The 23,415-nt window shown below is 46.1% G+C and overlaps 1 protein-coding gene across 8 annotated transcripts in view; it reads right to left on the bottom strand.

Moving 5' to 3' along the window:
* Window positions 1-23,415, bottom strand: part of copz2 (COPI coat complex subunit zeta 2) — a 120,300-nt gene that overhangs the window by 77,210 nt on the left and 19,675 nt on the right. For all 8 annotated transcript variants that reach the window (XR_009769995.1, XR_009769996.1, XM_061699595.1 and 5 more), the window contains one exon: window positions 14,615-14,699. Coding sequence is in view for 6 of the 8 variants with exons in the window: in XM_061699595.1 (XP_061555579.1) it covers window positions 14,615-14,699 (85 nt within the window). In the remaining 2 variants the exon portion in view is untranslated. The remainder of the gene's footprint in view (window positions 1-14,614; window positions 14,700-23,415) is intronic.

Here is a 23,415-nt window from a genome sequence, read left to right as displayed (position 1 = left end):
ACAACTCCGCATGCGTGGAGCAGAGGTGCGCTACTGAGGAATAGATTACGCGAGGTGCGTGCACGTGTGTGTGTTGTGACACAAGTGTAGCAACGGCGACCGGGGATAAGTTAGCGAGCCAAAGCGTGTCCTCTGCAAGAAACTAATGTGTACATAGATTGCACGAGAGTGCCCGCTGTCTTGAACCGGGAGATCCGCGATGGTCCGCCCCTCAACTCCACCCATCCATTTTCTATTATCTTATCCGAGGTCGGGTCACGGGGGCAGTAGCTTTAGCAGGGACGCCCAGACTTCCCTCTCCCTAGCCACTTCATCCACCTCTTCCGGGGGGATCCCGAGGAGTTCCCAGGCCAGCCGAAGGACGTAGTCTCTCCAGCGTGTTGTGGGTCGTCCCCGGGGTCTCCTCCCGGTGGGACGTGCCCGGAACACCTCACCAGAAAGGCGTCCGGGAGGCATCCGAATCAGATGCCCCAGCCACCTCATCTGGCTCCTCTCGATGTGGAGGAGCAGCGGCTCTACTCTGAGATCCTCCTGGATGACCGAGCTTCTCACCCTCTCTCTAAGGGAGAGCCCGGACACCCTGCGGAGGAAACTCATTTCGTCCGCTTTTATCCGGGATCTTGTTCTTTCGGTTACGACCCACAGCTCGTGACCATAGGTGAGGGTAGGAACTTAGATCGACGGGTAAATCGAGATCTTCGCATTTCGGCTTAGCTCCTTCTTTACCACAACGGATCGATACAAAGTCTGCATCACTGCAGATGCTGGACCGATCCGCCTGTCGATCTCCCGTTCCATTCTTCCCTCACTTGTGAACAAGACCCCAAGATACAAGATACAAGATACTTGAACTCCTTCACTTGGGGCAGGATCTCATCCCCGACCTGGAGAGGGCACGCCACCCTTTACCGACTGAGGACCATGGTCTCAGATTTGGAGGTGCTGATTCTCATCCCAGCCGCTTCACACTCAGCTGCGAACTGCTCCACTGAGAGTTGGAGGCCACGGCTTGATGAACCCAACAGCCAAAAGCAGAGATGCAATCCTGAGGCCACCAAACCGGACCCCCTCTGCGCCTCGGCTGCGCCTTGAAATTACTGAGGCCACCAAACCGGACCCCCTCTACGCCTCGGCTGCGCCTTGAAATTCTGTCCATAAAAATTATGAACAGAATCGGTGACAAAGGGCAGCCTTGGCGGATTCCAACCCTCACCGGAAAGGAGTCCGACTTACTGCCGGATTACTACTTACTTACTCCGGTCGTAGAGGGACCGAACAGCCCGTATCAGGGGGTTCGGTACCCCCATACTCCCACAGGACCCCCTGAGGGACAAGGTCGAACGCCTTCTCCAAGTCCACAAAACACATGTAGACTGGTTGGGCGAACTCCCATGCACCCTCGAGGACCCTGCCAAGGGTGTAGAGCTGGTCCACTGTTCCACGGCCAGGACGAAAACCACACTGCTCCTCCTGAATCTGAGATTCAACTTCCCGACAGACCCTCCTTTCCAGCACCCCTGAAGAGACCTTACCAGGGAGGCTGAGGAGTGTGATCCCCCTGTAGTGGGAACACACCCTCCGGTCCCCCTTCTTAAAAAGGGGGACCACCACCCCAGTCTGCCAATCCAGAGGCACTGTCCCCGATGTCCACGCGATGTTGCAGAGGCGTGTCAAACAGGACAGCCCTACAACATCCAGAGCCTTGAGGAACTCCGGGCGAATCTCATCCACCCCCGGGGCCTTGCCACCGAGGAGCTTTTTAACCACCTCGGTGACCTCAACCGCAGCGAAACATGAGCAAAGTTCTGTCGGAGGTGGGAGTTGAAACTCCTTCTGACAGGGGATTCCGCCAGACGTTCCCACAGACCCTCACAATACGTTTGGCCTGCCACGTCGGACCGGCATCTTCCCCCCACCAACTCACCACCAGGTGGTGATCAGTTGACAGCTCCGGCCCTCTCTTTACCCAAGTGTCCAAGACATGCGGCCGCAAGTCCGATGACACGACCACAAAGTCGATCATCGAACTGCGACCTAGGGTGTCCTGGTGCCAAGTGCACATGTGGACACCCTTATGGTTGAACATGGTGTTCGTTATGGACAATCCGTGATGAGCACAGAAGTCCAATAACAGAACACCGCTTGGGTTCTGATCGGGGGGGCCGTTCCTCCCAATCACGCCCTTCCAGGTCTCACTGTTATTGCCCACGTGAGCATTGAAGTCCCCCAGCAGAACGAAGGAGTCCCCAGCGGGAGCGCTCTCCAGCACCCCCTCCAAGGACTCCAAAAAGGGTGGGTACTCTGAACTGCTGTTTGGTGCATAGGCACAAACAACAGTCAGGATCCGTCCCCCCACCCAAAGGCGGAGGAAGGCTAACCTCTCGTCCACCGGGGTGAACCCCAACGTACAGGCGCCGAGTATACCCACACCTGCTTGGCGCCTCTCTCCGTGGGCAACTCCAGAGTGGAAGAGAGTCCAACCCCTCTCGAGAGAACTGGTACCAGAGCCCAAGCTGTGTGTGGAGGCGACTATATCTAGTTGGAACTTCTCGACTTCACACACCAGCTCAGGCTGCTTCCCTGCCAGAGAGGTGACATTCCACGTCCCTAGAGCCAGCTTCTGTAGATCGGATCGCCAAGATCCCCGCCTTCGGCCACCGCCCAGATCACACTGCACCCGACCCCTATGGCCCCTCCCACTGGTGGTGAGCCCATGGGAAGGGGGACCCACATTACCCTGGCCCCATGGGTGCAGGCCCGGCCACCAGGCGCTCGCCTTCGAGCCCCACCTCCAGGCCTGGGTGCAGAGGGCGGCCCCGGTGACCCGCGTCCGGGCAAGGGAAACCTGAATCCATTAATTGTATTCGTCATAGGGTTTTTTGGAGCAGTGCTTTGTCTGGTCCCTCACCTAGGACCTGTTTGCCATGGGTGACCCTGCCATGGGCATAAAGCCCCAGACAACTTAGCTCCTAGGATCATTGGGACACACAAAACCCTCCACCAAGATAAGGTGATGGTTCAAGGAGGGCTCCCCTCAACTCCATTAATTTCTATTGAGATTTTTGGGCATGAACACGCGCACAAATTAAAAAAAAATAAAAATTAAAAAAACAAAAAGAAAGAAAATCATAATTTTCAAGCGATTTTCATGCGGTTTGTTTTGTTACAAACATCAGACATCTGACGACAATAATTTTAAAAAAAGACTCAGTGTAAAGTGGAAATGTTTCTTAACTCGAAAAATTTTCCTATCAAGGAAATGGTAATTTGAAAAACAGTCTCCAGTTAGATATGAAATATACAGTGGGTATGGAAAGTTTCCAGACCCCCTTAAATATTCAACTTGCAGCCATTTGTTAAAATCATTTAAGTTCATTTTGTTCCTCATTAATGGACACACAGCACCCCATATTGAGTATTCAGCCATAAGTATTCAGACCCTTTGCCATGACACTCATATATTTACCTCTGGTGCTGTCCATTTCTTCTGATTATCCTTGAGATGGTTCTACACCTTCATTGGAGTCCAGCTGTGTTTGATTATACTGATTGGACTTGATTAGGAAAGCCACACACCTGTCGATATAAGACCTTACAGTTCACAGTGCATGTCAGTGAATCATGAGGTCAACGGCCTCAGAGACCTCAGAGACAGAATTGTGGCAAGGCACAGATCTGGCCAAGGTTACAAAAAGGTTTCTGCTGCAGTTTACGTTCCTAAGAGCACAGTGGCCTCCATAATCCTTAAATGGAAGACGTTTGGGACGACCGGAACCTTTCCTAGAGCTGGCCGTCCGGCCAAACTGAGAGATTGGGCGAGAAGAGCCTTGGTGAGAGAGGTAAAGAAGAACCCAAAAAGACTGTGGCTGAGCTCTAGAGATGCAGTCGGGAGATGGGCAAAAGTTCTAGAAAGTCAACCATCACTCCAGCCCTCCACCAGTCAGGGCTTTATGGCAGAGTAGCTCGACGGAAGCCTCTCCTAAATGCAAGACACACACAAAAATTAAATTCGACAGAGCATTCGCTCTTTGAGGACGGCTGCCAGGTGGATTACAAATATTTAGTTCTTTCTGAACAAAATTACATTCCACAGAGCATCCGCTCTCTGAGGACGACAGCCAGGTGGATTACAAGTATTTTATTCCTTCTGAATAAAATCATATTCCATGTAATCAAAAGTTGAGGACATTGATTTTGTCATTATCATTTTCCTGAGGACGTCCTACGCAAGAAGCCGCTGACACCACCGACCGTTGAGGACATCAACCGAAGACAGCACCAAAACATCCTATGTTGATCGTCCTGAAAGAGGTGTGGCAGTCGACGTCGAGTAACCAGAAGCTGCAATACCTTTCTACCCGAGGTGCTATGGAAGACAACAGCTCAACCCTACAATGAGAAGACATGCTGCAACCAACGACGACTCCAGCTAAGATGACAGACGACGTGCACACACACAACTTGCCCATTCCCAACCCATATTCCAATGAAGTTGGGATGTTGTGTTAAACATAAATAAAAACAGAATACAATGATTTGCAAATCATTTTCAACCTATATTTAATTGAATACACTACAAAGACAAGATATTTAATGTTCAAACTGACAAACTTTATTGGTTTTAGCAAATAATCATTAACTTAGAATTTTATGGCTGCAACACGTTCCAAAAAGCTGGGACAGGTGGAAAAAAAGACTAAGAAAGTTGAGGAATGCTAATCAAACACCTATTTGGAACATCCCACAGGTGAACGGGCTAATTGGGAACAGGTGGGTGCCATGATTGGGTATAAAAGGAGCTTCCCTAAATTGCTCATTCATTCACAAGCAAAGATGGGGCGAGGTTCACCTCTTTGTGAACAAGTGCGCGAGAAAATAGTCGAACAGTTTAAGGACAATGTTCCTCAGCGTACAATTGCAAGGAATTAAGGGATTTCATCATCTACGGTCCATAATATCATCAAAAGGGTCAGAGAATCTGGAGAAATCACTGCATGTAAGCGGCAAGGCCGAAAACCAACATTGAATGCCCGTGACCTTCGATCCCTCAGGCGGCACTGCATCAAAAATCGACATCAGTGTGTAAAGGATATCACCACATGGGCTCAGGAACACTTCAGAAAACCATTGTCAGTAAATACAGTTCGGCGCTACATCCATAAGTGCAACTTGAAACTCTACTATGCAAAGAAAAAGCTATTTATCAACAACACCCAGAAATGCTGCCGGCTTCTCTGGGCCCGAGCTCATCTAAGAGGTACTGATGCAAAGTGGAAAAGTGTTCTGTGGTCTGACGAGTCCACATTTCAAATTGTTTTTGGAAATTGTGGACGTCATGTCCTCTGGGCCAAAGAGGAGAAGATGGACGCAAAGTTTAAAAGCCAGCATCTGTGATGGTTTGGGGCTGTGTTACCCAATGGTATGGGTAACTTACACATCTGTGAAGGCAACAATTAATGCTGAACGGTATATACAGGTTTTGGAGAAACATTTGCCGACATCCAAGCAACATCTTTTTCATGGACGCCCCCGCTTATTTCAGCAAGACAATGCCAAACCACATTCTGCACGTATTACAACAGCGTGGCTTCGTAGTAAACGAGAGCGGGTACTAGACTGGCCAGTCCAGACCTGTCTCCCATTGAAAATGTGTGGCGCATTATGAAGCGTAAAATACGACAACGGAGACCCCGGACTGTTGAACAGCTGAAGCTGTACATCAAGCAAGAATGTGAAAGAATTCCACCGACAAAGCTTCAACAATTACTGTCCTCAGTTCCCAAACGTTTATTGAATGTTGTTAAAAGAAAAGGTGATCATCATCCATCCATCCATCCATTTTCTGAGCCGCTTATCCATACAAGGGTTGCGGGAGTGCTGGAACCTATCCCAGCTATCTTCGGGCAGGATAGCTAATCGCATGGCACATATAAACAAACAACCATTCACACTCACATTTACACCTAAAGGCTATTCAGAGTCCTCAATTAACCTACCATGCATGTTTTTGGGATGTGAGAGGAAACCGGAGTGCCTGGAGAAAACCCACCCAGGCACAGGGAGAACATGCAAACTCCACACAGTCCCCAGAACTGTGAGGCAGATGTGCTAACCAGTCGACCACCATGCCGGCTTCTTTTTATCATTATTAGTGTTATTTTCTTTCTTTAGTTAGACCCCTTTGTGTTTTTCCCTCTAGAGCCCTTGTAGATGACATTAAATATACAATACAATTCCACTCTTGGTTGTATTTTACGTGTGTTCTGAGTTTAAGTAAACCTCTGTCATTGAGAACTAGAAATTCCATAAAGAGTATCAACCTTCAGGATTACGAGACTGATAAAAAGGTTTCTCGTTACTTTTCGTAAACTTTATCCACATAAAAAGTGACGTGATATCCCTTTAATAAATAAAATGATTTTAACAATTAGACTTAAAATTACGCTAAACAGGAAGTGACGGAGGCGTCGCTTCCGGCTTATTCTTTTCTCCTAAATTAATTACATTTTTGTTTGACCCGTATACGTTACATCAGTGAAAGATAGATTTGAGAAATTAAATCATTCCACACCACCCGAGGAACTCCTGGGTAAAGTAGATTAGGGTTGGGCATCGAGAACCGATTGGAACCGGGACTAACATTCCGGTTCTCTCGGAATCGTTCTAATTAAAAAAATTCGGTTCCCAGTTTCGATGCTTACAGTCTGCCGACCCCGAAGAAGAAAGTGGTGGAAACCAAAGAAGAAGCGGCGAAAACCAACAGAGAACATGCACGAAGACGTGCTTGTGCTCAATGGCAGCGGCGAACAATTTTTTTTTAACTATGTTAAAATAAATGACCAGTCACCTCAGTGCAACACTTGGATTAAGAGTGTATTGTGCAAAGGAGGCTTTCACGATGTGTCTGACGCGCTCCCTCCCGCTCCGAGCCTCAGCCTATACCGCACGGAACTTCAGTGAAGTCAATTGGGTGAGTGAAACAATCAAATACGTCAATGCCAACATTGAGGCAGCAAACAAGTTAAACGGTGGGTTGCACTCTTGTACTGATTGTTTTTAGCGTTTATTTTAGTCTTCAAACCAACGTAAGAGTTGATGACAGACAAAAATAAAATATAAATTACGATACTAGAAAAAAAGTAGAAACAGTCGTATTACAAGGTTAACCTTGAGCTAAAACATCAAAGGTCAAACTAGCAACTTTACATCACATTGAATTGAGACAAAATTCACAAAAACGTCTCACAGTGTCACAAACACTAACCTTGTCACTTCGGTGGGTAGGTAAAGGAATCAACGTTTTACAGAGCATTTGGTTCCATTCATTACTCTTTTTCATGCCTTCTTGTTTTACTTTCGTTTTTACTGGTGTCATGTGAAGTTATTTTTCACCTGCACCCATGGGGCCCGGCCGGGCACAGCCCGAAAGGGTAAAGGGTAAGGGTGCATGGGTGCACAGAAATGTGCACCCATGGGGCCCGGCCGGGCACAGCCCGAAAGGGTAACGTGGGTCCCCCTTCCCATGGGCTCAACACCTGTAGGAGGGGCCATTGGGGTCGGCTGCAGTGTGAGCTGGGCGGTCACCGAAGGTGGGGACCTTGGCCATCCGATCCCCGGCTACAGAAGGTGGCTCTAGGGACGTGGAATGTCACCTCTCTGGCAGGGAAGGAGCCCGAGCTGGTGTGTGAGGTCGAGATGTTCCAACTAGATATAGTCGGACTCGCCTCCACACACAGCTTGGGCTCTGGTACCAGTCCTCTCTAGAGGGGTTGGACTTTCTTCCACTCTGGAGTTGCCCACGGTGAGAGCCGCCGAGCAGGTGTGGGTATACTTATTGCCCACTCGGCTTGGCGCCTGTACATTGGGGTTCACCCCGGTGGACGAGAGGGTAGCCTCCCTCCGCCTTCGGGTGGGGGGACGGGTCCTGACTGTTGTTTGTGCCTATGCACCAAACAGCAGTTCAGAGAGAGTACCCACCCTTTTTGGAGTCCTTGGAGGGGGTGCTGGAGAGCGCTCCAGCTGGTGACTCCATTGTTCTGCTGGGGGACTTCAATGCTCACGTGGGCAATGACAGTGAGACCTGGAAGGGCATGATTGGGAGGATCGCCCCCCCCCCCCCTATCAGAACCCAAGCGGTGTTCTGTTATTAGACTTCCATAACGAACACCATGTTCAAGCATAAGGGTGTCCACATGTGCATTGGCACCAGGACACCCTAGGTCGCAGTTCGATGATCGACTTTGTGGTCGTGTCATCGGACTTGCGGCCGCATGTCTTGGACACTCGGGTAAAGAGAGGGGCGGAGCTGTCAACTGATCACCACCTGGTGGTGAGTTGGTTCCGATGGTGGGGGAAGATGCCGGTCCGACGTGGCAGGCCCAAACGTATTGTTAGGGTCTGCTGGGAACGTCTGGCGGAATCCCCTGTCAGAAGAAGTTTCAACTCCCACCTCCGACAGAACTTTGCTCATGTTCCAGGTGAGGCGGGGGACATCGAGTCCGAGTGGACCATCTTGCGCGCCTCCATTGCTGTGGCCGTAATGTGGTCGGTGCCTGTCGAGGCTGCAATCCCCGAACCCGTTGGTGGACACCAACGGGTTCCCGGACGCCTCCCTGGTGAGGTGTTCCGTGCACGTCCCACCGGGAGGAGACCCCGGGCACGACCCAGGACACGCTGGAGAGACTACATCCTTCGGCTGGCCTGGGAACGCCTCGGGATCCCCCCGGAAGAGATGGATGAAGTGGCTGAGGAAAGGGAAGTCTGGGCATCCCTGCTCAAGCTACTGCCTCCGCGACCCGACCCAGATAAGGGGTAGAAAATGGATGGATGGATGGATGTCTTGCCACCTCGACATGCGGACAGTCGTAGCAGGGATTCAAACCACTGGCCCTTCGGTCACTGCACGCCCTGCTCTACCTACTGAGCCACGGCCGCCCAAAAGGAAACGCCTGCCAGATAATATTAGAATTACTATTGTATGCGACGCCAAGATACTCATTGCCTGAAGGACATGCCTTCTGACGAAGTTTTTGCGCAGGAAAAGAAGTGATAGGTTTCAACTGGGTAGAGAAAAACAAGATGTTTAACAACGGCAACTGTTACACTCCTGAAGAAAGATGGCTGCATTGTGGCCACAGTGTTAACACGAATGTACCTGGTATGAGAATGGGGCTTGCCATTTGTCATAGCCACAGAAGTTGCGGTCGAAACAGTTTGCATAGATCGTCAAGGATGGAGCCTACGAGCTTGGACAATGGATCATCAGTGTGACCTGGCACTGGCTGCTGTTGGGAGGTGGCATTATCATCACCGCCATGGTAGTCTTTGCAGCCGTTAGAGGAGGAACATATGTTGTATGTAGAAACCGGAACAAGAGGTACCCAAAGTCAAGGGTACGGTCCAGAAGTCCTTCATGAAGATTGCACAGCTCCAGGTAGGCGCCTCTCACCCTTTAAAACAGGAGGCTGCGCCACACCCCGAGTAGTCTAGTTCCTGTTTTCAAGCTGAGCTGTACCCTGTGTAGTCCAGTTCCTGTTTTTAAACTGAAGTTCCTGTTTTTAAACTGAGCATAGCTAATAAGAAGATAGATAGTCTGAACCATGGCAAGCAATGGTAACAATCGTACAGTGAACTCGATTTTACAAGCTAATAGGAGACTCGGAGCCCTTCATGATATCAGTGAAACAGAATATTGGTGCCTGTATTTAACAAGGGTATGCTACTGTTCCACTGGCCGTTGGGACCTTTACCAACCCACATGTCCTTTTTTGTTAGTAGTATCAATTGTTAAGACACTGGTTTTGCAGTTTTACTTTAATATTTATAAATTGGGATTGGGTAACATTTTTGGTCTCCATACATACATGGCCGAATAAATAAGAAGGCATAGCTGAAACTGTTTTGATTGTATTATGGGCTGCCATCGATGGGCCATTTATGCATAGCCACTATTATATGGGGCAGTAATAATTGAAGGAATGTTGGCCATGGCCTTTGCACTGTATATCATGTGCCTTGTCTCTCAATTACAACCACGGTCAAGGAGAATGTGGCTATTTCGAACTGCCAAACTTGTAGTATGGGGAGTCATTTCCCTTCTGCTGTGGTATGAATTTGTTCCTGAAACAGCCCTAATAATCTGGTCCATGACCTACATGGCATTTTTCTCTTTGCCCCTTACCACAAAGGGAGGGAGGTCTAAGGAACAGGCTGTTATGCTCAGTGATCAAATTAGGACTGGACCCCTTAGACGTAAGGCTAAAGAACAACCTTCACTACCCTCTAAAAATTTAGTATGGCGAATGGACAAGGAGGGAGAATGGATATTCCGAACTGCCAAATTTGTTAATATGGGGAGTAATCTGGAGAGTCATTTCCCTTCTGCTGTGGTATGAATTTGTTACTCAAACAACCCTAATAATCTGGTTCATGACCTATGCTGCATTTTTCACTTTGCACCCTACCACAAAGGAAGGGAGGTCTAAACTACAGGCTGTTATGCTCAGTGATCAAATCAGGACTGGACCCCTTAGACGTAAGGCAAATGAACAACCTTCACCACCTTCTAAAAATTTAGTATGGTGAAGGGACGAGGAGGTAAGGATTAAATAAATCAAATGAGATTTGCTCAATTTCTTTTTGTATTTTCCTTTTTGGTGTATAAGACTGTGGTGGACTCATGAATTTTAGACAAAACGCATACCTACATGCGTTCTTTGCGGGATGTTTACAATGAGATGGGACTGAGTCTATGGCAATACATTCTAAGGACCATGCTGCTTCCGTTGTGCGCCTGGCCGGGGATGGTTCTTGCCTAATGGTCTATATCTGCCTAAAGGTGAGTCTTTCCCCCATGATGATCTGACACGCCAAGAGTATTTGAGGGTGATCACCAATGTGACCCTTGTGACGTCGGTCAGTCAGTCAACACCCCTCTGTTTGGAGCAATAGCAGAGATCCGATTGGCAGCTTCCACCCCTTTTACCACTCTACATGGCTGTTTCCTGATGGTGGGTGTTGTATAACCTCTCACCTGGGCAGTGGAACTTATTTCCATCAGCACGGTAAGACAGCCACAGTGGAATGGATGTGGAGATTCCGATTTCAGGGCCACCTTTCCGGAGCCTGAAGGAGAGGAAGGAAAAGGATGGGCTAAACCTGACGGCCACGAGCCTTACAAGATCGCAAAGGCTGATGAGTGTGTGATCATTGAGGGCAACGAAGGGGATGAGGCCATTGGGTCCTTTCCACCTGCCCTTACACTGAACCCGAGACCCCACCCCACCCCACCCCACCACCACCAGATGGAGCCAGAATAGAAGTCCAACAGGTCAGGACATATGTCTTTTACACAGACAGGCCAATACACTTATACTCATTTGCTTGCTCAATGTATATTAGTAAACATATATAATCAGTAACCGCTTTTGGCAGCATATTATCTATATTTCTCTTTATGGTAACCAAGAGTTAAGACCCACAATTGTTTGTGCCCACATCATCATATATGAGTTTGATGAAGTAATAGGACCTTTTCATTGTGTAAGTGGGAGTTTGCAATGAAATGTTATTTACTGAATACATTGTGTCTTGTTGTATGTCTTCAATTATAATTAGATAATATTATGAGTATATGTTATGCACACATATACAAGAAAAGATTAATGATTTGGGCTGTCCTCTGGCGCATAAAGGTTGAGCGGCCAGTTCCTTAAAACTGAAAGTCGTCTCCATAGCGAGACAGGAAACGCTATGTGCTGAAATAGATGCATAGGGAAATAGGTAAAAGGTCTCTTGTCCTTTTAACTCATTCCTTGCCAATGCCATCCAAAGATATCATTCAGAATCCATCTATTCCCTGCCAATGGCGTCTAAAGACGTCAATGGCGTTCTTTAACGGGGGTGGGTGGGGGAGGGTCTTGTGCAGTTTATGTGTGACCATCAAGCCACTGGATAACTGCAGTGAGGAATGGCACCAATGCCTTGAGGTGAACGTCCCTCCCTCAGAGGAAGAAGAAGGGGGGGGGCAGGAGACAATTAGAAGAATAATGTATCGTGCAAACATAATGGCGGAAAAGAGAGAAGACAAAATAAAACAAAAATGTAAAACAAAAATGCTTTCGGTACTAGAATTTGCATCAAGGCAAGAAAAATATTCCTGCGACTGACAGGAATGACACCTTAGATCATGCGGGCGAATAAAGGATGATGCTTCGAGCCGATCGCTTTGTTGCAAAGCTATCGCCCAAAATGCCGGCCCATACATATGGCGAGATGCTCTCGGCCCCTTGCCAGCTGATCGTCTGCCGACCAGGATTTTAATGAATGAAATCCGGAATCGTCAGATGAGTGAACTCCCTCTGGATAGCCTGGAAGCAGCTGAGCTTCATCCCGAGCTTCCTCCGACTAAGACCGACGAAGTCCCAGGAAGGTAACTCGTTTGCAGCGAGCATTAGCTACATTTAGCGAGCAAACACGCTCCTTCAATCCTTGTTACATCCATCCATCCATTTTCTGAGCCGCTTCTCCTCACTAGGGTCGCTGGCGCGCTGGAGCCAATCCCAGCTGTCATCGGGCAGGAGGCGGGGTACACCCCTAACTGGTTGCCAGCCAATCGCAGGGCACACACAAACAAACAACCATTCGCACTCACATTCACACCTGCGGGCAATTTAGAGTCTCCAATTCATGCATGTTTTTGGGATGTGCGAGGAAACCGGAGTGCCCGGAGAAAACCCACGCAGGCAAGGGGAGAACATGCAAACTCCACACAGGCAGGGCCGGGGATTGAACCCGGGTCCTCAGAACTGTGAGGCTGACGCTCTAACCAGTCGTCCACCGTGCCGCTCCTTGTTACATAAAAACATAATTTAGTCCCACTAATTCACATTACAATGTAACATCTGTTACCAGTATTGATAATAATTTTCCACTTACAGCTCGTCCATCTAGCAGGAATTCAAGACACGGGAGTCAAACGTCTTTTAGGATTGCGACGAAGAAAAGTAATGTTTTATTTTACCCTTGCAAAACATGTCATCGATAAAAACTATTCTGTAGTAATGAATTTTTTAAAACTTACAGGTTATGCATCCAGCAGACGTTCGACTCCCATTCCAGTACACAATGCAGACAAAAAAGGTAACTGAAAGCTTTATTTTTTCTCTGGTTTCAGGGAGAATGAGAACCACACAAGATTCCATTCACCGCCACCAAAGAATAAAATCCAGATGTGGATAAATCTAGATTGTATGCACAAGGTAATAAAAACCTGGACTATTGAGCAAACGGTAGAGGAGGAGAATTTGGAGGGAAAAAGTGCAAGTGTGGGAGCCCCATTTGTTCATGCATGTAAATTCTGTACATAGTTATACTTGTAAATAATTTTTTTATCTGTCAAAAGTATTTTCTCAGTGTTGTTTTATGTTCAGATGTTTGGGATTTACACTAAAGAAAAAAAATATTGCCGTCAAAGTCATTGTTCTGCTTGATGTGTCTGCTTTCACAAAAGGCTGTTGTCTGTTTTTTTCCTCCAGAAACAGATTTGGCTGAAAGTAGCCTATATTTGACAGCTGACGGTATAAGCTACAGACAAACTTTTTTTTTCTGATGAAAGTAGGGAGTCTGATCTTTTTTTGGTGGTTTTGTGTTTACATCGTCATCGTACACAATATTCTGTGGGTCTTCAAAAATCAGTGAAATTTCTCGGAAATGCCTGGCAGTCAAGGGGTTCCCTGCTCAGGAAACGGCTGGCAGTGAATGAGTTAAGGAAGTGCATGTTTTGATAGTTATCCTTGCTACATTTGACCTTTTAAGGACTTAAAAGAGGGTTAGCCAGCCCAGTTGGCTTTGTAATGTCCTTGGCATCGGCCAGTCCTATATAAACTGCATACATCTGCTTTTTAACGCTCTTTGTCTCCCGTCGGTCAGCAACAGAGGTGCATTAGAGGCTTTAGTCTCCTATCTATCTTTGTGTAATACGCAAGATGATTAGAGTGGCAGCTTCTAAAAGACGGCTTGAAAAATCCTCGACAAAGATTAGGTGAAGTCAAATAGAGGATTATTGCAACGACCTCAGGGAAAGAGCCCTCAACCTTTCTCCTCAAACACTTAATCTTAATACAAATTTAAAGAAGATGTTTGGGATGGTCATCTCATTACATCTGCGTAGCAGGAGCCAATCATGTTGCAGCGGGGCGTCTCCTGCCAGGAAAGTGCATGGGAATCTTAACAACGCATGACACTGTCACCTCATTGTTAAATGGAAAAAAAGAAGTCATGCATGTTTTGAACCAAACATAACACATGCGGACTGAACCAAAACAGTCAAACCGAATCGTTTTGACGTTTTTCAAAAAACGTTCCATCCCTAATAAATACACAAGCTGAATAGCCATAGCCCTGTTTCAAAGTGCACAATGTGATAGGACTGCTTAAATGATATGACTGAAATATTGTTGTTTTAAAATTAAATTAAAGTAATATATTTTTTCTAATGCTAATGTAAAATTGCTTTTGGCTGTGTGTTGAACTTGTAGACAACAGTACATGACATTAGAGAAGAGTGCAAATAACAGTACAATTACACAAAGCAGAGACACAAAATGAAACTTACTGTCTGCTTTGTGAGTCTTGTTGAAAATGTTCTTCTCAAAGTTCCTTTGGTCCTTCATGGAGGAGTAAAGCTCAGGGTCATAGTACTAAAATAGGTCAGATGGAGGGTGAAGAAAGGGGGAAAAAAATCAGTTGAGCACAAACAGCGCTCACGCCTGTCATTTAAAAAAAAAACACCATCATACATTGGTCAACGTTTTGAAAAAGAGTGAGCAATTTCTAAATAAAGTCAGCTTTTTAATAACCCACTGGCTTTCTGAAACCAAATTCACATTCAACTAAACAATGTATTTTCCGTTCAGAAATGCCAGTGTAATAATAATGTGCTTTTACTATTTTTTTCAAAAAAAGGTATACAACCATAAATTATAAAGTTAATTGATAACAATATTAATGACACTTTGTCACATATTATCTTCTCCTTATTGCCAACGTGTTCTGATACTTTAGGGCAACTGTGGTGCGAAACTTTAATTGGGTCTCATTCATTTGTTAAGCACTGTATATAAAAGGAGAACTAAACCCAAGATGTCAAACGTGCAATACTCTAAATGTGCACATCTTCTTTAGCAGCTGTTGTTTACGTAAATCTACAAAGTGTTTATTCTAAAAATATACTGTACGTTTAAAACATTCCATCTACTTGCTTATGGGGGCCGCTAATTTTAGGTCTTTTTACTATTGCGAGAATGTGACATGTATTCGCCAGTTCCGGTTTATTACGCAGCTTTATTTACTAAGAAAACCATACAGAGTTTGTAAATATTCAGCACTAACAAGCTACATACTGTTGGCCGTTGCTGTCAGGCAGAATCCTCACATCTCCAAAATCAAAATTTTTTAGGAAATCAAAATAATGCCTTGAGTTATCAAGCACTAAATCGTTTAAGTTGGTATTGTACCTTACATTGCTTTCAAATACCGTTGCACACCGACATCCACACAAGACCACCCCAAACTCATGTTCAATCGCTGATTTAATACACTAAAAAATTTATTACGCTGTCATTGACTAAAATGGTATAACACTCCACCAGATTGCGGAAGCCGGCCGGCTGGCGCAGGAAGCTGCTTGGATGGTGCGAGGGGTGAGCAGCCCAACAATCACAATGGCCAGCCGAGCTCACTCCCACTCCAGCTGGCCGACTTGATTTCAAAGGTCTGAGAGCCATGGGTTATAACAATAAAATGATGAGAAGTTTAATAGGCTTAAATGAATATGGACAGACCTACCTCTGCTGCTGACACACTAGTTCATACCGAAGCGTTACAGCAATCAATTTTTAACAAAACAGGCTTACTCAAATGCATCAAAACTCACTACTTTCACTAGTTATTGCCTAAAAAAACATCCAGACTCAGTTGTCAGGCAACATATTGCCCATGGCTTGCAAAATGAGGGACAAGGGGAAGTTTTCTTCACTTCACTTCACTCACAATAGAACCTTCAACAGCATCAATAGATTTGTTCTCAACCTATTTTTAACACTTTCAAATTTCTTAAAAGAGCCCTTTAATTCTGTGAACACTGGCATTTATTCCATAGTTCTGGACTTAAAAACATTGCCTGCTGAAATTCTCTCTCCCCCCCCCCCCCCAAAAAAAAGACTCAGTATTTATGTTACACTTATTTTCTGATGGTTTTTAACAGATTTTGACCTGCTCACATTTCGGTCGAAACCCCACTTGAGCTGTGATGTAAGCACCAGAAGTAGGTCTTACATCCCCATACAAGTGAATGTACTTGGTTGGCTCACAAACAAGTCTGGGGCGTAATTGTCGCCTGTATTCAAAGTCTGAAATAGTTTTTTTTTTTTTTACAATAACGAGTGAAAATAGTGAGGTTATATGAATTTGTGCAGGCTTGTTTTCGCTGTAACGCCTCCTTGTAGAGGGCAGCCAGCCGCCTGAGGCCAGGGATTAATTTCCGCCAATATTCACAAGTTTTGTGAGCTGTTTCTTGGGTTGATTGCATCACCCAACTTTGAAGAACAGGCCCCCTCCTTGAGCTGTCACCTAATCGTGGTGGAGGGGTTTGTGTGTCCCAATGATCTCGGAGCTAAGTTGTCAGAATCAGAATCAGAATCATCTTTATTTGCCAAGTATGTCCAAAACACACAAGGAATTTGTCTCCGGTAGTTGGAGCCGCTCTAGTACAACAGACAGTCAATTTACAGAACACTTTGGAGACATAAAGACATTGACAAAAAACAATTGTACAAAAAGATGCAGAGTCTTCTAGCACTTAGAGCAGTTCGAATGACTAATATTGCAATAGTCCGGTGCAATGACCATTGTGCAAAGGGCGCTGAGACTTCAAGGAGTGTATGCGGTTTAAAGTGACGAGTAGTGCGATCATCTGGGACAATGTTGGTTGTGCAAATGTTACAGATACTCCTCAATCAGTGTGCAAATGGAGCAGATGCTACTCTGGCATGAGTGCCCAGTATATGCAAATAGTGCAGCATGGCGAGACAACTACAGTGAGTGCACGAGTAATACATAATTGGCCCCACAGAAATGTGACAACGAACTCAAGTCAAAAAATTGCCAGCTTGTTGTAATGGAATTATAGGTTAGGTGTTTTCAGAAGTTGATCGCAAGAGGGAAGAAGCTGTTGGAATGTCTACTAGTTCTAGTTTGCATTGATCGGTAGCGCCTACCTGAGGGAAGGAGCTGGAAGAGCTGGTGAACGGGGTGCGGAGGGTCCGAGAGGATTTTGCACGCCCTTGTCTTAGTTCTGGCAGCGTGCAAGTCCTCAATGGTGGGTAGGGGTGTACCGACAATCCTTTCAGCAGTTTTGAGTTTCCGTTGCAGTCGGAGTTTGTCCTTTTTTGTAGCAGCACCAAACCAGACTGTGATGGAAGAACACAGGACTGATTCGATGACCGCTGTGTAGAACTGTCTCAGCAGCTCCGGTGGCAGGCCGTGCTTTCTCAGAAGCCGCAGGAAGTACATCCTCTGCTGAGCCTTTTTGAGGAGAGAGTTGATGTTGGTCGCCCACTTCAGGTCCTGAGATATTGTAATTCCCAGGAACTTGAAGGTCTCGACCGTTGACACAGGGCAGCTGGACAACGTGAGGGGCAGCTGTGGTGAAGGATGCCTCCTGAAGTCCACGATCATCTCTACAGTCTTGAGCGTGTTCAGCTCCAGGTTGTGTCGGCCGCACCACAGCTCCAGCCGCTCCGCTTCCTGTCGATATGCAGACTCGTCACCGTCCTTGATGAGGCCGATGACAGTGGTGTCATCTGCAAACTTCAGGAGTTTGACAGTCGGGTTCGCTGAGGTGCAGTCGTTCGTGTAGAGAGAGAAGAGCAGCGGAGAGAGGACACAACCTTGGGGCGCCCCAGTGCTGATGCTGCGTGTGGATGAGGTGGCCTCCCCCAGCCTGACCTGCTGTGTCCTGCCCGTCAGAAAGCTGTAAATCCACTGGCAGATGGCAGGTGAGACGCTGAGCTGGAGAAGCTTGGTTGAAAGGAGTTCAGGGATGATGGTGTTGAACGCTGAGCTGAAGTCCACGAACAGGATCCTCGCGTAGTTCCCTGCACTGTCGAGGTGTTCTAGGATGAAGTGCAGTCCCATGTTGATTGCATCATCCGCAGACCTGTTCGCTTGGTAGGCAAACTGCAGGGGGTCCAGCAGGGGACCTGTGACACTCTTGAGGTGGTCCAGCACGAGACGTTCAAAGGACTTCATGACCACAGATGTCAAAGCGACAGGCCTGTAGTCATTCAGACCCGAGATTGCAGGTTTCTTGGGGACTGGAATGATGGTGGAGCGTTTGAAACAGGATGGAACTTCGCACATTTCCAAAGATCTATTGAAGATCTGAGTGAAGACTGGAGCGAGCTGGTCCGCGCAGACTTTGAGGCAGGATGGGGACACATGGTGCTTTGCCGCTTTGTTAATCTTCTGTTGTTTGAAGATGTGTCTCACATCCTGTTCATGGATGATTAACGCAGAAGTCAGAGGTGTGGTTGTGGTCGCGGGTGCGGCCGGGTGGGTGTGTGGTGTGAAACTGTCCTTTTCAAATCTGCAGTAGAAGGTATTCAAGTCGTTGGCTAGTGTGCTATTGTTCTCAGCTTGGGGGGATCGTCGCTTGTAATTAGTCAGCGATTGGAATGCATGCCAGACTGATTTAGAGTCGTTTGCGCTAAACTGTTTTTCCAACTTTGCTGCATAGATCCTCTTTGCAATGTTAATTTCTTTCGTCAGCTGGTTTCTAGCTCGATTATACAGGGCCCTGTCCCCGCTCTGATATGCGTCCTCCTTAGCTTGGCGAAACTGCTTAAGTTTAGCAGTGAACCACGGCTTATTGTTGTTGAATGTGCGAAATGATTTTGTTGGTACACAAACCTCTTCACAGAAACTGATATAGGATGTGACAGTGTCCGTATATTCATCCAGGCTGCCAGCTGAATTTTCAAAGACACTTCAGTCTGTGCAGTCTAAACAGCTTTGAAGTTCCATCTTGGATTCATTGGTCCACTTTTTGACTGTTTTCACTGTAGGCATCGCACATTTAAGTTCTTGCCTGTACGTCGGTATTAAGTGAATTAAGCAGTGATCAGACAAGCCCAGGGCTGCACGAGGTATAGCACGGTATGCGTTTTTTACCGTAGTGTAGCAGTGGTCTAAAGTATTATTTTCCCTGGTAGGACAGTCGATGTGCTGCTTGTATTTAGGGAGTTCGTGGTTGAGTTTAGCTTTGTTAAAGTCGGTAGGCTTTACACGATCAAGATTTTTGGGGCCTATCAGCGAGTTTAAAAAAACCGCCGGGGGACTGTGCTTAGCCGTGGGTGAAGACCCGGCCGGCCACCAGGCACAGGCCACCTCCAGGCCTAGCTCCAGAGGGGGGAGGGGGGGGGGGGGCTCAGTGACCCGCATCCAGGCTAGGGAAACCTTAAAACCATACATATTGTTCATCATAGGGGTCTTTTAGCCGTGCTTTGTCTGCTCCTTCACCTAGGAACTGTCTGGCATGGGTGACCCTACCAGAGGGTGTGAAGCCCCAGAATAACTTAGCTCATAGGATCATTGGGACACACAAACCCCTCCACCACGATAAGTTGATGGCTCCAGGATGGGTATATTTGTATATTTGTATATTTGTGTGTGTGTGTGTGTATATATATATATATATATATATATATATATATATATATATATATATATATATATATATATATATATATATATATATATATATATATATATATATATATATATATATATATATATATATATATATATATATATATATATATATATATTTTTTTTTTTTTTTTTTTTTATTTATCCAAGAATTCCAGATTTACCCAAGACTAACTGCATAAACAACAGAGTGCAATCACGAAGTGCAACTCACTGAAAGCAAATACAGTTTGTACATAAACTAAACCAGAACATTAGACTTCAAGCACCGACTTTTCATTGAACACACAAAAAAAATCAGTCAATACAGTGGATTGTAGTTTAAAAAAATCTTTAAAGTCTAAAATCTGATGAATCAGATTTCAAAAGTCAAAATTAAAACACAGCAAACAAACAAACAAATAACATTGCTGATAGATTGGATTGGATATTGAAGGGTTTAGGTTTCAAGTTTGTGCATAATATATACTTGTATAATTGTCTTCTCCATCCATCCATTTTCCCGACCACTTATCCTCACTCGGGTCGCAGTCGTGCTGGAGCCGATCTCAGCTATCTTTGGGCGAGAGGCAGGGTACACCCTGAACTGGTCACCAACCAATCGCAATCACATATAAGCAAACAACCATTCGCACTCACATTCACACCGCATGTCTTGGACACTCGGGTGAAGAAAGGGGCGGAGCTGTCAACTGATCACCACCTGTTGGTGAGTAGGCTCAGATGCCAGTCCGACCTGGCAGGCCCAACTGTATTGTGAGGGTCTGCTGGGAACGTCTGGCAGAATCCCCTGTCAGAAGGAGTTTCAACTCCCACCTCCGGCAGAACTTCACCCACGTCTCGGGGGAGGCGGGAAACATTGAGTCCGAGTGGACCATGTTCCATTCCTCCATTGCCAAGGCGGCCGACCAGCGCTGTAGCCGTAAGGTAGTTGGTGCTGGTCGGCCGCCTTGGCAATGGAGGAATGGAACATGGTCCAAAACTATATATATATATATATATATATATATATATATATATATATATATTTATATATTTATATATATATATATATATATCCATCCATTTTCTGAGCCGCTTCTCCTCACGAGGGTCGCGGGCGTGCTGGAGCCTATCCCAGCTGTCATCAGGCAGGAGGCGGGGTACACCCTGAACTGGGATACATACAAACAAACAACCATTCGCACGCACATTCACACCTATGGCCAATTTAGAGTTGTCAATTAACCTACCATGCATGTTTTTGGGATGTGGGAGGAAACCGGAGTGCCCGGAGAAAAGGCACGGAGAGAACATGCAAACTCCACACAGGCGGCCGGGGATTGAACCCCGGGTAGATATGGATATCCATATATGGCGGCACGGTGGACGACTGGTTAGAGCGTCTGCCTCACAGTTCTGAGGACCCGGGTTAATTCCCCAGCCCCGCCTGTGTGGAGTTTGCATGTTCTCCCCGTGCCTGCGTGGGTTTTCTCCGGGCACTCTGGTTTCCTCCCACATCCCAAAAGTATGCATTTATTGGGGACTCTAAATTGTCCGGAGTGAAATTGACTGTGAGTGCGAATGGTTGTTTGTTTGTATGTGCCCTGCGATTGGCTGGCAACCAATACCCCACCTCCTGCCCGATGACAGCTGGGATAGGCTCCAGCACGCCCGCGACCCTAGTGAGGAGAATCGGCTCAGAAAATGGATGGATGGATGGATATATATACATATATATATATATATATATATATATATATATATATATATATATATATATATATATATATTTATATATATATATATATTGGGCTTTACACGATCAGGATTTATTAGGCCAATTACCGATCAGCAAGTTTAAAAAAAAAACTATAACCGATCACCGATCCCATCACAAGATGGAGCAATGTGTCTATTTACATGACTTGTTCATTAATTGTATATACTTGTATACTGTATCCATCCATCCATTTTCTGTCCAGCTTATCCTCACAAGGGTTGCGGGTGTGCTGGAGCCGTCCCAGATCAAATTATTCTCTACCATTTTAGACAAAACTTAAAACACCAATGACCTCTAGGGGGCATTCAAGAATTGGCCACTGACATAAGTTTTGGTGAAATCAATTACTTTATTGCAATTAAATTACTTTCATAAATACTGTTAATGACATGCTTACTCTAACTTGCTCACTGTCCCAGCTATATGGACGGGTGTTGTCCAGTTTGAGTCCGTTTGACAGTTTCCTTTTTTTTTTTCTGCCCCTCCCACCCTGCGTTGCTTGAATGCGGCATACTCCTTGTGTACATTCTTCAGGTACTCGATCAAATTTGTTGTGTTGAAGCATTTAGATGACGTTCCGCACTACGTACTTCAGTTGTGCACAGACTGCAAATAACTTACGTGTTGTTTGTCTGAGACACTGCAAAATAGTCCCACACCGACGTGTTTTTTCACCGACAAGATTGAAAAAACTTTATTGGCCGTCAGATAGTTACAGTACTGTGCAACAAGACATGTGACAAGGCTAAAAATAAACTAGCTTTTGGATTCATACACAATGAAGACGCGGAGTTAAATGTCTTGTGCGGAGCCGATCGATGACATCATTGATCGGATCGGCAACTTATGACATGAAGTGTATTCCGGTGTGTTTAATAATTTCATCTGTCCATCTACTTTCAGGTCTTCGACGTGGCTGCTTTGCGCCCAGTGGTATCCAGTTGATAGTTTCTGTGGTCCCCCTTTTGTCAGCTCGGGCAACGTGGCCAGCCCATTTCCATTTAAGGCTTTTTATGTTTTGAATGGCGTTCGTAACTCGCGTCTGCTGTCTGTCTGATTGATACTTTCAACATTTGGCGTTCCATGTTCCTTTGGGGCGGCACGGTGGACGACTGGTTAAAGCGTCTGCCTCACAGTTCTGAGGAGCGGGGTTCAATCCCCGGCCCCGCCTGTGTGGAGTTTGCATGTTCTCCCCGTGCCTGCGAGGGTTTTCTCCGGGGACTCCGGTTTCCTCCCACATCCCAAAAACATGCATGCTAGGTCAATTGACGACTCTGAATTGCCCGTAGGTGTGAATGTGAGTGCAAATGGTTGTTTGTTTGTATGTGCCCTGCGATTGGCTGGCAACCAGTTCAGGGTGTACCCCGCCTCCTGCCCGATGATAGCTGGGAAAGGCTCCAGCACGCCCGCGACCCTAGTGAGGAAAAGCGGCTCAGAAAATGGATGGATGGATGTTCCTTTGGGTCCAAGTTTCACTCCCGTAAGTGAGGACTGGTAAAATACATTGATTCAAAACATTTTTTTTCATGCAAATGGCAAGATTGTTCTTGAATATAAACACTAAGCCTTCCATAAGGCTGCCAGGCAAGCTTTTTTGCGGCGTTCAACTTCAGTGGTTGTATTTCCATCCATTATTACAAGTTGGCCTCAATAGATGTAGTTGTCGACGGCGTCTGGGAGATAGTGGTCCATTCTGACATCATTTTGTGGACAGTAACGATTGAACATGACCTTCATTTTGTTTTTGTTCATTTTGAGACCTGAGCAACGGCTTTCTAAGTCAAATTCCTGAATATGACGCTGTAGTTGTTCAGCATCGTAGGAGAATAAAATCTCATCTGCAAAACGACGAAGGCTCAAATAAGCGCCATTAATTTTTAGTCCTT

The sequence above is a fragment of the Phycodurus eques genome, chromosome 16, assembly GCF_024500275.1.
Source record: "Phycodurus eques isolate BA_2022a chromosome 16, UOR_Pequ_1.1, whole genome shotgun sequence".
Taxonomy (NCBI): domain Eukaryota; kingdom Metazoa; phylum Chordata; class Actinopteri; order Syngnathiformes; family Syngnathidae; genus Phycodurus; species Phycodurus eques.
This window is presented reverse-complemented; position numbering and strand designations above follow the sequence as displayed.